Genomic DNA, 15,239 nt, shown 5'->3' on the forward strand with positions numbered 1-15,239 from the left:
AACACAACAAAGAAACAAATATTTTATATTTTGCTGGATACTAAAACTCTATAGAAATATGGAATAGAAAGCACTGTAAGGTTTCAGGTATGGCCCCCGGGCAAAAGCTCTTGCCATGAAAGCCTGAAGAGTTTCATCCCTGGAGCTCACATAAGAAGCCAATGTTCAGAACCTAGAATCTCTGCACTCCTCAAGTCGGATGGAAAGCTGAGACAGGAGGATCTTGCACATGGTGTACAAAGCCAGACGCCTACGAATCCTATGCAATACAGCTACACAGATATCTTTGTAACCTACACATTTGAAAATCACAATGATTTTTCCTAGAGCATACTTCCAAATCCTGGCTTTCTAGATATAAAGAAGGTACAAAACAAAGAAAATAAAATGTTCATACTGGTTAGCTAAATGCTAAAATTTTTCAGAATATATAGTTTTGAATAGAAACAATTTACTAGTTGGTAAAAAAGAAGTCAATGTTTACTATTTTAAGAATGTAAAGAGAATGCTTTTTCTTTTTAAAGACACATGTAAAAAATCAAGTCTATAAATAAAACTACATACCTCTACAGCAGGTACAATATCTATGCCAACAGTCAGAAATTCTTCAAACTTCAAAAATGGATTAAAGCAGCTGCCAACATCAAGTAATCTGATCTTTCCTGAGGCTTGAAGCAACCTAAAAACAAATACACATTTTAAAAAGCAAACTGAAAATAACACATGCAAAAATTCCCATATAAGAATAAAGATTATTGTGTAGATTACTAGCTCTTTAAACCTTGTGGTAGGAGGAGGGCTTGAAGGAATGTTGATGATATATCTGTGCATTCCACGTCAAAAGAGAAACACAGGGGACTTTAATATGCCACTATATATTCCCTGTTTAAATAAAAACAGTAGTTTTGAAAATGGCTGTTTTTTATTTCTTGACCTATCTTGAATGCCTGGCATACACAGTGGATTCCAACAGCTGTTTTAACATTTAAGCTTCTGTAGGGGATAAAGTAAAAATAAAACAAATAAAAACACAAATAGCAACTTCTTATCGTGAAAATAATTTTTTTTCCTAGCCAAGACTCCAAAAGGGTCTTAAACCCACATATTACATTTTGAGAATGAATTCAAAGAAAGGAAAGAATGAACTCAAATTAATTCTCAATAGTCAATACAATTGGGATTTTACTTTAATTTGTCACAATGACTTAAATGAATGAAAGGAAAATAATTAATAAAATAGAATTCTTTAAATAAGGAATTTTTTTGTAGGCAAGTATTCTTCATTTCCAAAAACAGCAGAAAACGAGGTAGCAAATTTATTCATAATTAAATTCAGTCTGGATCTATGCAGTAGACAGTGGCCTTTGTTGTTCCCAAACCTACAGTCTAAATAAAAAAATAATAATTAAAATAGTATTACTGTTTCAACTTCCAACTACTCTAACCAATGTTATAATAATTTTCTCTACAAAATTTATGAGTACACATTGGGAAAATAAAGGAAAGAGGCTAAAGGACAGAATGTTGTTATTTTTAAAGGCTAAAATGTAGACTTGTACAGCTGTGTTCTGTGCCGCGGCTAGCATTTACTTTACAGGGGTTTTCAGCTGTAGATCTCAAAGTGATTCTTTTTTTAAGGAAGAAATGTAACAAGGAGGTTATTATTAATACACTCAGCTAATAGCTTAATTTCATAGAAATAAACAGTCATCTGTTGCATTACAAGTCATCTATAATGACGTCTCTACGAGAGCGCACAACACCAGACAGTACCTAAAATGTGAGTCAATTAAAAATTTATCAATAAAATGTAATTTTAAGAACTTATCTAAACAAGGTTATAGGAGTATAGAGGATTAGTAACTTCTCCAAGTGGACTTTATTTTTTGATCTATAATATAACTTGTTCTAATTGGAAAATCCAGATAAATGTCAGCTTCTGTAACAAATTGCCAGTTCTCAGTGACAAGAACTGCTCTGGAAACCTGAGGGGTGACCTTCTGTTCCATGGCCAATCTAGGTAAACACTGTCATATGTAATCTGGATGCTGTCTATAGCAAATAACCACTTGTAAACTGAATTACATTTGGCAGTCTTTGAAATATGACAATATACTAGTTGAAGGAAGATAGAAGCTAGCAAATTCTTAGGGGAAAAAGTTTAAAAAATGCTCAATCAGAGCAAACATTCTGGCCAATAGCCAGAGAAATGCCTAGCATATACTTGTATAAATTTGAATATCCAGATGATAGGCAGTCAGAATACACGAGTATCTATAATACATATGATTATATAATATTCCATATACTACTCTATCACCATCCTAAACCTTATTTGAGGATGTAGTTAGAATATAGGTTCTGAAATTAGATTAAAAAAAAAAAACAAACTTCCTCTGTCTCTTACTATGTACTGTGGAGATGGACAAAATGAGACAATCTATTCAATGCTTGATCAATGTCTGGTACACATCTTTTTTAAAAAAAGGCAGGGTCTGGCTATATAGCCCAAGAAGACTTAGAACTTGTTCAGCAGTCCAGCTGACCACACCCTAGGATGTGATGACCTTCAACTCATGATCCTCCTGTCTCATCTCCAAGTGTGGCAAGTATGTGCTCATATGCTAATATTTTGGACATTCAAAATTACTAAGATCAAGAAATAGCAATGCCATTTATACAAAAGGAAGGAGCACTGAATTTACTAAGCGTGAGTTATTCTATGTTAATATTGAGATAACAAAAATATTTGGAAAATTAGCTCTAAAAATGCAGTAACAGGTGAAGAGGTGGATGGATTAAGGAACAATGACCACACATTATCTGTATAACTTCAATACTGTTAGACTACTTTCTATTTTCAGTATATTTGCTGATTCTTTTGTTGAGTTGTTGGTGATCACAATTTTCAAAACAATAACATTTTACTATACATCAATAAGTTACTCATGAAAGCTGAACACTTAATGAAACACACATAAGGCTTTTCAATGTTAACAATAAGACTGTTATAAAAATCATTCAAAAAAAAATCCCTCTTTCCCAATACTAGAAATAACTGTGGGAAAGCAGTATCAGAACTTCAACTCATCTGTGGTATTTGGTAAACACAAGTCTAGGTATCATGCAGGTATGTTTTAAATATAAGATTAATATTTATATCAGAAGTCTGAATAAAACTGATTCCCCTCTACAACACGAGCAGGTACCATACAATCAATTGAAAGCTAAGAGAAAAAGATCACGGTTGCCTAAAGAAAAATAAATTTTGCCTCCTGATTGAGTCCAGAACTAGCCCTGAATTACAGATTACAAACTTGACAAACCCTATAATCATGAAGGCTAATTTCTTCAAATCATGCTTCTCATTTTGTGCATTTATATATATATATATATATATATATATATATATATATATATATATATACATATACATACACACATACATACATCTGCACATGTAAACATGAGTACATGTATTTCTTCAAATAATTCATATATATATATATATCTCATCTGGATATTCAAGTTTGCACAAATCTATGATATTATTGATATGGTCCATTGATCTTTTGGGGAAAACCTTGCCTAATACGCATTCCCCACATATTCTGTACAGAGGAGAAAGGGAATTCGATCCACAGAGGAACGACAGCAGAAGTCCTACTGTTACTTTCTTCCAGCATACTGTAAAGTATTGCTTCCTTGTCCCCAAAGTAAGTCTTAGCAAAGACTTAATGAACGTAATTTCTTAATGGGAGGCAAAATCATCATGACTACTAGTAATTTTTATGGACACACAGATCTGTCGTTAGCACTAACATGCCTATACTTTTAAAACTGATTGCTTTTCTCTTAACAGGGTTGATCTCTTTTCATACTGCACTATTTTAAAATTAATGTATCTGATCTTCTGTTTTAAGGTTTATAATATAAAGGTTTTTTTTTTGTTTTGTTTTGTTTTTTTGGTCTGAATGTACCTCACTTGTCTAGCATACCCAGTGAATAGGGTTTGGTTCCAGGCAAAAGTAGCTAAATAATACATATTGGTATCAGAACGTCAATTTTTAAAAACTACAGTCTTTTTTTTTTTTAAGGAGAGCATTTTGAGCAGTTTATTCTCAACATTTTAATCTTTCATCTCTTTGGTAACACTTGCAATGTTTTTGTAACTCCATCCTATTCCAGTATTAATTTTCTCTGTTTCTAGCTTCAATTCCTCTCCACGTTATTAAGTCAGTTAACTCAATCACAAGACTGACACATCTTGGAATTGGGGATATATTTTATTTCAAAATCTAAAAGAGAATCCATTTATTGAATTACAGAGTTCCTGTATACATAATGTTAGGCTTTGCTCTGCACAGCAGAATACCATACCACTTCTCTGCTGGTAAGTCTTTACACTCTAACGTAAAGAGAAATGGCTCTGAGTTAGGCACTAAGTTATTTAATCCTTCCTCACCTTTGCAACTCCTATTAAGTTCTATGAAAATTTGGCATTATATTCTAGTTCTCTTGTAATTTGGAGAGAATGGCTAAATTTAGAATACTATGAATTCTTTTAAAAAGACTTCCCCACAATTTCAAAACTGATATTATCTTTGTATGAACTGAACCTATATCTAACCCGTAACAGAACAGAAAATTTTTGGAGACAGGTTTTTCCTCTTGAGTACTTTTAAGGCAACAGACATTAGTTAAAAGTTTGAGATTAAGGAAGACAATTAATCCTCAAAAACTCAACTCCTTGATACTTACATTTATAGCTTAACAGTTCTGTGCTGTGTCCACCATCATCAATGGCTTAAGGAAAAACAAATCTATATTAAGTAACATTTTTTTTTTGCTAAAATCCAAAAATCACTTCTCTAGAGAACTGACAGTAGAATACAGAGCTCTTTAAATTTTGTGTATTTCCACAAATAGCTTTACCTAAGGGCTCACACTTAAATTTGGTTAAGTTCTTAAGAACATTCTTAAGTTTAAAACATGGCATTTTTCAAAAACAAAACAACTATCTTATTCAGTTATGTCCATGTTTATTCTCCCATATATTTAAAGACAAGCTGGGTATTCATATGCCAGGCATTCTGTAGGGGTCAAAGATACAGTGATAAGATAGTCACTATCCTTCCATTTACAAAGCAGAAATATACCTTAGGGAATTGCTATACAAATACACTGATTTCTGAATTATAAAAGAGCCAAACTGAGTGCAGAGGGAATTATAAATAATAAATACACAGTAATACAGAAGGACTATCATCACCCAAATAATAAAGGATAGTCTTGAAATAAAATATGTATATATTCTTCAATAAATACATACATATATTCTTCCATATAGTTAATTTCTAAATCCTGAGAAATTGGACATCATTTTCATGGGAATAAATTGAACATAGAATGTATTTATAAAACTTGGTGCAGGGAAATACTTCACAATTCTGTGAAACACTATGGCTGAAGATGTCTGCTTTGACTTTGGCAAACTCACAATTAGGTAGGGAATCTTCACCAGCTAAATGATGCACAGGGGAGCAACTAGGGAGGGAAAGGAATTCTAGCTCTGAATTCTAGACCTCATAAGAGTTTAAACATTAACATACTCAAGTGACCTCTCTCTTCAACACACACACACACACACACACACACACACACACATTTTACCTACATACCACTATATACTATATTTTTTGCAGGGTCTTGAAAATTAGGATAACACCAAAGTTAATAGCTTATTTGCCATCTTAATAGGAACAATTAAATTTATTTATTTTTTATTATTTTTTATTTTTTAATATTAATCACAGGAACAGTAAAATTTATGAGTACTATTCAAAGCAATATATTGCTTAACTCTCGGTATCACTGAATCCAGTGTGCAGAAGTTAAAGTCAATTATATCATGAATTTTACGGATTACAAAATATGTATAATCTTTTAGAAATATAATTATCTATAAAGCATGACATATAATTAAGTTTTTTTTCTATTGAAAAACGTTCTTATAGCCATCCAATTTTCCTGACTCTTATAAAAATCATTTTTTCAGGATATTTTTGAGCTGGCTCTTACTGCACACCGCATGAACTGAACTCATCACTTTAGAGTGCTAGAATCACAGCACATATCTCTCTGCTTGGCTCGGGTTAAACAGAACCACTTGTAATAGAGGCGGCTAGTCCCTTGTCTAAGGGAAAACAATCTGTCCATGTTTCCCCCTCATTAGGGAACATGAACAATATCTTCAGTCCAAAACAGAACTTAAAATGCTCTAAGAGCTGAGACTTATTACACCTGGATAAGACGCCTTAAGGTGGAAAATTCCACACCAAACCTCACGCGGTGAGTCACAGTCCAAAGCATAATCTTGTTACACACATGGTAACAATTAACTTCTAGTCTATGTGTTAAATGAAACAATGAATTTGATGTCCTGGGTTCCATTCCTAAACTACCTCTTTGTATATGTATATAATCTCTCCAAAAACAAACAAACAAAACCCAGGAATCTACAGCACAGCTGTTCCTAATCATTTAGATATCCACCCTGTAATTTTGCATTACACATTTTGAAAATAACATTTCAGAATGGGTAGCTGGTAAATCAGGTAATAATACTTTGAAACTTTCATTTTTCTCTTTATTCAGCAGAAAAGAACTGCACTTAAATAAAGTTAAAATAAAAACAAATTAGTTTTTCTACCAAACTGCCATTTTTACTATGTAGAATAAATCATGGACATTGTTTTGTGAATAGGCCCTTGTTTTCTGTTGCTTGACTGGGTGAACTCAGGGCCTCATGCTTGCTAACCAGGTGTTCTACCACTGTACTCTCTACCCCTGTTGACCCCTTATACTTGCAAACTATGTATATTATTAAGCAACCAAAATAGTAATGCAAAAATATATAGTTGAAAAATTAAACATAGCCAGGCTCAGTGGTGCATGTCTATAATTCTAGCACTTCAGGAAAGGCAGAGGCAAGCCGATCTCTGTGAGCTCAAGGCCAGCCTGGTCTACAAAGTGAGTACAGGACAACAAGGCTACACAGAGAAACCTTATCTCAAAAACAAAACAAAACAAAACAAAACAAAACAAAAAAATAAGACAACAACAACAAAACAACAAAAAAGAAAGAAAAATTAAACATAAACTAAGATATCTGTAACTCCATATACATGTCTCTCCTTTATAAAAATCTTAACAATTGTTCTTTCCTGATTTTCCTCTTACCTAGCATGGAACAAGGGAACAGAAATAATTAGCAAATACTGCTCTTTTGAATGGCTGCAAATTTTTCAATCTCACATGTCTTGGTTGCTAAGGCCACTTGATATTTCACTCAAAAATTTTTTGCTTTCAACTGTAAGTTTTTCAGACTGAATGTCTCTTCAAATGGTTTCTCTTATTTTTGTGCCTGCTTGCTTCCTCTACACACACACACAGACACACACACACACTATATGCATGTACATGTAGCCATGTATACACATGTCCATGCATATGTACACACACACATCAGTTTTACTGACTTAGAAACAGTAAACCCAACTCATCAGTCACAATGTCCATCTGCCTACGTCCTTCTGTCTGTTTACTAAAACTCATGCTTTATACCTGAGTTAGGCTATAGTTTTTTGTATTTTATAGCTATGGTTATCATAATGTGTATATATACAGTCAAATCTGGGACACTTCTGAAAATAAAAGAAAGCCAGCAATTATAAAACAAGAGTGCACAAACATAAAGTACATAATTATTACAATTTTAGGCAGAGTAGCAAACGAAATTATAGCACCAATTAATGGTTAAGCGCTCACCCAGCTTAATGTCTTAATTGAATTTCCCTCTTAATATCTGAATATGATTTTTTCACTGCTTTCTACATTAGGAACATGCAACTATGTTCAGTATACTCTAGCATGAAATGGACTTTTCTGTATGAATTGTCTGAATATCAGTGTTAGGTATATGGCATAAAATTTAATGTTCTATACAGTACTATAAACCAAAGTAGTTTTCCAACAATTTTCTTAGGACTTTAATCTCAAAATCCTTTGATGAAAAATGAGTTGTATTTATCAAAATACAAATGATTTAATAACAAATAAGATATAAGTATGTTCTGAAGCAGTCTATATAAGAGTATACTGAGATTCAATACTGCAGTACTATGAGCAAGATGGCATTCCCTATAGAAAATTCATCCATGAGCAATTTTAAAGGTTTTCTAAATAATCAGCCAGAAAGACATCTTTTAAGGGAGAGAAACCTTTAAGTAAAACACTTATTCGATCACTTCACTGTAATGACCTTGCAAGCAGCATCACTGAGCTAGATTAACACTCAAGCAAACACGTCTCCAGTCCCAGTGAATGTCTGCACAGTTCAAGTGACTTTTCTGAAGCCACAGAGCTCCGCTTAGCTGTGTTTTCACTGTCAATTACATTTTTATGGAGTAGTTCAGCAACCACTCCCCACCCCAAAACCAACCAACCAACAAAACACAGTTGAGACCAGAAAAACAGTTAGCTTTGTACTTTGTATCCTCTTTCACAACTCCTGTCTTTTTGCCTGAATTTCATCCTTCCTTGTTGCCTAAAATTACCCTTTCTTGGCTTCTTTTCTAAATGTTAGTCTACACCTACACTGAACAGCTGTTTACATACAGGCTAGGATAAATATATGAGAGAAAATGTGGAATTTTGTTTTCCTTTTGACTTTGGCTGACCTAGCTTAATGTAATACATTCTTAGTCCATCTACATTTCTGCGAATTTCATTTCTCTTTATAGCTAAACAGTGTTCCATTTTGTATGCATACAACATTTTCATTATTGGGTCTTCTATTAAGGGACATGCAGATTGTTCGATTTCCTTGCTACAGTAAACACAGATGGGCAAATATCTCATCTAGTAGTAGGATATGGAGTGATCTGGGTATATGTCTAGGAGTAGACAAGCTGGGCTATGTGGCAGTAAATGATTTTTTTAAATGAGGAACTTCTATAATGGCTAAACTAATTTGTCCTCCCAGTAGATGAGGGTTCTTCTCTTCCCGTGTTGTGTTCTCTCTAACGTTGGTCAGATTATCTGAGGATAGTTTTTGTGTCTGGGATGAGGCAAAACCTTAAAGTCCTTGAATTATATTCCCTGGTTTCTACGGAGTAGTTCTGAACGGATAAAATTCAGTTGTGCATGCAGCGTTGAACCCACCTCTCAGGGGACCCCAGTCAACCCCAAAAGGACACAAAGAAAACAAAAAGACAGGAGAGACACGAATGTGGGGAAGAGTTCTAAGAAGGGGCAGGGTAAACAGGAAGGAGGAAAAAAAAGAGAGTGCGGTGAGAGCTATCAGAATGTGTCATAAATGTGTAAAATTATCAGAGAACAAATTTAATTTATCAAAAATTAACAAATGAAAGCGGTCTTCATGGGGAAATAAGCAGGCAATGATTAAAGCTGTAATGCTCTATTTAATATTCCATCAACTCAATTCTGTAAGCTACACATACATCTGGACAAGAGCCTGAGAGCTCCACTCTGTTTTATTATTTTGTTAACGTGATTATGTTAACATTATTTAGATGGTTCAGGATAATAATAAAATAAGTCAGTACACATAGAGGCACATAATTAATAGTGCTTAGCCAGCTGGATAAACTCCTAATCTGCACTTCAGGGATTTCTCTTAACCTTTCCACTTACCATCACACTTGTAAGACTGCCATTAGCCCACTCTAACCCCTCCACCCCAAGTGAACTTGAAATCACTGAAATTTCGCAGTCACCCTTAACACTGTACAAATACCTCAAGGTCAATGACCTCTTAATTAATTAATTAAGCCAATTAATTAGTTTGTATCTCACTGGTCAAAACAGCAATTTGTTATTTCAAAAGAAAACACTGAAGAATCCATTTCTTAAATTATCTTTTTATGGTTTTGTGTAAAGTGTCTCTAGCTTTTCCTACATTAGATCAAGTTAAACTGAATTCCACTTAACAAAGTAATAATTTGTTTTAGACAGCAAATCTAAATGGTGATGGGGACATAGTTCACAGAATTATATATTAAACATTTTATAACCTGAGATTAAAAGGTGTTTCAATGATTTAAAACTCTTACTAAGAAGGCACATTTATTTTATACATCCCTACAAATAGTGTTTATTTCAGGGGAAAATACTTTGTGGTCACAATTTTCCTTTAGATATGGTATATTACAAAAGTTTGGATCATGGTTCTGGTCTCATGATAATTTCCCAATGTGCTGTTACCCAAGCAGTATCTGAATCTGTATCATCATTACATTTATTCTTGACAACCAATACTTTAAGTCATTATTAGAAATGTCAGAACTTTGGGATTGTTTTTAAGTAGCTTTAAGAGTTTCCAGTATTATTCTATTAAATTATTTATTCCTTGATTTTCATACATTCAAGCAGTATATTTTGATCATCTCCTTCCTTCCACATTCTCTCAGTCCTTTCCATTTGCCTTGCAACTTCATATGTTCTTTCTTTCTTTTAGTTTCTAGCCTGCTGAGTTCAGTTATTGTTGCCAGTATGTGCACAGACTTAGGACCATGTAGCAGGACATGGATAAACTAAGACAGGCCATGCCTCGGGCATGCCTCAGAAGAAAACTGACTCTCCCTCTACAGGATCAATGGCTCTCAGGGAGGAGCGGGGCCTTGTGAGTCCCTCTCCCCACCCATGCTGGAATGTTGACTAGCTTGGTTTTTGTACAGATCTAATACAGGTAGCCCCAGATGCTAGGAGTTCATGAGTATGAGGATCCTGTTGCATCCAAAAATCATTCACAACAGTCCTTGACCTCTGGTTTTTATAATCTGCTATGGTGTTCCCCCAAGCCTTATGGGTAGGAAATGATCTAACCAAAGTCTCATTTGGGGCTCAGCTCTCTACAGACACTTACTATCTGTATTTTGCCAAGCTGAGAATCTGTCAATCACCACCCACTTTACTAAGAAGTTTCTCTGATGATGGGTGTGATGGCTTGTGACTGGCAACGCAAGCTATCGTCATGTGGGAAAAATCTCAGTTGAGAAAACCCCTCCTTCAAATTTGTAAGAAAGTTTGGGGGTGGGGCATTTGTATGTAACAGTCTTAAGATTTAAAAGCTCACACACACTGGTCAGCACTTAAAATCCTAATATTTAAGTGGGCAAATGAAGCAAACATGTAATTCTCAAAGATTAAAATGAGACATAAAGATATGATTCTACACAATGCTATGCTTTAGTTGTAATTCTCAAAGATTAAAATGAGACATAAAGATATGATTCTACACAATGCTGTGCTTTAGTTGTTGACAAGTTTCGAAGTCAAAACAATATTTTTTTTTCTCTCTCTCTCTTTTTGGGGTGGAGGGTGGGGTTTGAGACAGGGTTCTCTGTGCAGCCAGGGCAGTCCTGGAACTTGCACTAGAGACCTGCCTGTATCCGCCTCCCTAGGGCAAGGATTAAAGGCAGGCACTCTCACCATCTGGCTGCAAAATAGTATGCTTGTTCAGCAAGCTTCATGAATACATTGGTAATGAGTTTCTTCTCTTATACTAAGAATTAATTAATAATTGCTTTTTTGGAAAGAATTCTAAGACCAAACCCAAGCTCTTGGGAACAGTCTTATGACCAGTTAGCTGTTTTTATCATATATTTTGGAAAGTAAAATAGTATCACACATGCCATCTTTCTGCCATAACAGGCATGTAAAACTCCACAGAACATACCTCACAGCCCTAATTTTACATCATGTCCCTTGTTCTTTATGTGATAAATTTACATATACCTACATATTAATACAAGTAGTTGTCAATTTATACCAGTGTCAATAAATAAAAAAAAAAAGCCAAAAAAAAAAAAAAAACAAAAACAGTCAATGCTGTTAAGTTTAGGTAAATAGGCACTTACTAACCTTAATTCAGTAGTATGGGCAAGAGCCTAGAGCCATTTACAGTGATCCTATGTAGACAATCATACCCTGTCTTTTCTTAGATACTCTATTTAGTAATATATAACTGTACAAAAACATGTGTTTTCCTAATATATAACAGTTTTGGATCATTATAGTAAGGTAAACACAGTGGTGAAAAATTAAGAATACTATGAGAAATGGGTGTTTTATGTGTACAGAAAGAGTTTATAAAATTCTTTGCGGGACACAGTTCTTACTGCATAAAAACTAATGCCTGCAGGAAGTCTAGAAATAAATGTGCTTAAAATGTAACCAGGGTTGAGGGACCATTTCCCTTTTAGTTGTAATCCTTATATTCAACATCTTCATTATCTTCATTTTATTAGTAGTCAGGAATATCTAGAATAATGATTTTTAATATGATACAAGTTCTACAATAAGGATATAAGAGGTTAAATACTGGGTGTGTAGTTTGAATGAGGATGGCCCCCACAGGCTCATCTATTTGACTGTTTGGTACCAGTTCATACAGTTTTTAGATGAAAATGTTCCTAGAAAGAGTCATCTTAGGCAAAGTCACTCTAAATGCTTATCATTCTATAACTTACATTTGACCTTTAACAATCACATTTAGATACCTTCCTCTAAATCAGAAGACATCTGACTATGGCAGAGGCTGACTGTGATGATTAGTGTTGCCTGCCAAATGACAGGGTCTAGAACTTCCTAGGGAAGCAGCTCCTCTGTGAGTCTAAAGGGGATTATGGGAATTAGGTTAGGCTCTGGGATGACTGGGAGATCATCTAAGTTAGATAAACTAAGGTGGGAAGGCCCAGTCTAACTGTGGGCTGCATCAGTACCAAGCTGTGATCCGGACTAAATACAACCAAGAGAACCAGTGGAGCGCACCACATCCGTCCCTCTCTGCTTCCAGATGTGGATGTCTCATGCCCCGATTGCCATGTCTTTCCTAATCAAGATGAATTGCTCCCTGAATTGGGAGCCAAAAAAATCCTTCCTTAAGCTATTTCTGTCAGGTATTTTATCACAGCCACGAGACAAGTAACTAAATATATCAACAAAGCTGTTTTTCAGGATATAAGGTTGGAGAAAGTCATGAAAAATAACCATTCCAGGAGGCTTAAAGGAGAGGCGAGTAGGTTAAAGGATGTCTGTCATGCGAACAAGTTGAATGTAGGCTACGAGCACTGAGGATCTGTGTTATGCTTCCTAGAGCGGTTCTCTTCTCTGCCATACCTGCTTCATCAAGGGAAGACCTAAGGGTCTTCCAGGTCAGAGCTGGCTTTCAAACAGAAACAATTTCGCTGCTTGAGGTATCTGAATTGGTTTGGGGTATGGTGTGAAAAAATTTAGGGAGTATTCTCAGTAAACAAAGTAAACTTGCTTGGAACAAACAGGGACAGGCAGCAGGCATGCCAGGCTCAGGTTGCTAGGCTAGTCTTGGTCAGGCTGAGCTTCAGACTAGAAGATAAACCAGAAATTTAACAGCAAGATCCTGAAAATGAAATAGATATAAAGGAACTAGATAAGCCCTCAATAAGATCATGGCCAAAGAGGGACTGGCAAAAAGCAAAGGGTGAGGCTGGCTGGCATACTGTTTACATTTCAAATGCCCTCCTCAATCACTTCATACACGGATAAGGAGAAGACGGCAATTATCCTGGCCCAACTTCTAATCTATCAGTGTTTAATCATTCAGCTAGGCAGACGCAAATACAAACTGGCTTAAAACAAGCTAAGAAAGAGGCAACACAGACATCAGCATAAACCATAGAACACAAAGATCAATTATATCGAGGAGAAAGGAAAAAGAGACGGAAAGGAAGAAAGATCCTATTCCTTGACGGTCATAGATAAAACACGAAATGACAAGATTTGTACTACATTACGAACAACATCCAGCTGTCAAGAGAACATTATAACACATACAAAGAAAAACACAAGTGTGGTCCACACTCAACCAAAGAGCAGTGAACAGAAGGTTAATGAGTGAGTGCAAATGCTAGATTTTGCAGGAAAAAATTTCAAAGTAATGATTGTGAAAGGGACAAATGGGCATGCAGTATGCATTTGTAGTCTGAGCTACTTGAGAGGATGAGGCAAGGAATTCAAAGCCAATGCAGCAACATAATGGGATCCTATCCTAAGAACAAAATTTCAAAAAGCATTTGAGAATTAAAAGAAATCATGTCTAAAGAATCAACGAAAATTATGACAGCAAATATCTATATATAAGGGATATCATAAACTACAGCAAAAGAAAATGTAGAGTTAATGTTTTTTTCTTTTTATTAATTACAGTTTATTCACTTTGTACCCCAGCTATAGCCCCCTCCCCCTCCCCTCCCAATCCTACCCTCCCTCCCTCTTCTTCTGCTATGCCCCTCCCCCAGTCCAATGATACGGTAAGTCCTCTTCCCCTTCTATTTGACCCTATTCTATCAGGTCTCAGCAGGACTGGCTTATTTGTCTTCCTCTGTGGACTGGTAAGGCTGTTCCCCCCTCAGAAGGAGATGATCAAAGAGCTAGCCCATGAGTTTATGTCAGAGACAGTCCCTGTTCCTATTATTGGGGCACCCACTTGGATACTGAGCTGCTATGGGCTACTTCTGTGCAGGGGTTCTAAGTTATCTCCATGCATGGTCCTTGTTTGGAGTATCAGTCTCAGAAAAGACCCCTGTGCCTAGATTTTTTGGTTCTATTTCTCTCCATGTGGAGCTCCTGTTTCCTCTAGGTCTTTCTATCTCCCTCTTCTTTCATACGCTTCCCTGCACTTGGCAAAAAGTTTGGCAATAAGTCTCAGCATCTGCCTTGATACCCTGCTGGGTAGAGTCTTTCAGAGGCCCTCTATGGTAGGCTCCTATCCTGTTCCCTGTTTTCTCCCTCTTCTTATGTCCATCATCTTTGTCTTACTGAGGATTGAGCATCTTACTCAGAGTCCTCATTCTTACTTAGCTTCTTTAGGTATACAGATCTTAGTATGTTTATCCTATATTATATCTCTAATATCCACCTATAAGTGAGTATATACCATGTGTGTCTTTCTGCTTCTGGCATACCTCACTCAGTTAAATAGCAACAAATGAAAGTAATCTAATTAAAAAATGGGGTACAAAGCTAAACAGAGAATTCCCAATAGAGGAACATCAAATGGCAGAGAAACAGTTAAAGAAATGCTCAATGTCCTTAGTCATAGGGAAATGCAAATCAAAACAATGCTGAGATTTCACCTTACACCCATGAGAAGGGCTAAGATCAAAAACTCAAGTGAC

At 35.4% G+C, this 15,239-nt stretch overlaps 1 protein-coding gene across 1 annotated transcript in view; it reads right to left on the bottom strand.

Annotated features, from left to right (window-relative positions):
• Bmt2 (base methyltransferase of 25S rRNA 2 homolog) overlaps nt 1-15,239 on the bottom strand; it is a 52,485-nt gene that overhangs the window by 4,688 nt on the left and 32,558 nt on the right. The window contains exon 4 of the mRNA XM_060374263.1: nt 565-679. Coding sequence (XP_060230246.1) covers nt 565-679 — 115 coding nt within the window. The remainder of the gene's footprint in view (nt 1-564; nt 680-15,239) is intronic.

The sequence above is a fragment of the Meriones unguiculatus genome, chromosome 21, assembly GCF_030254825.1.
Source record: "Meriones unguiculatus strain TT.TT164.6M chromosome 21, Bangor_MerUng_6.1, whole genome shotgun sequence".
NCBI classification, from domain to species: Eukaryota; Metazoa; Chordata; class Mammalia; order Rodentia; family Muridae; genus Meriones; species Meriones unguiculatus.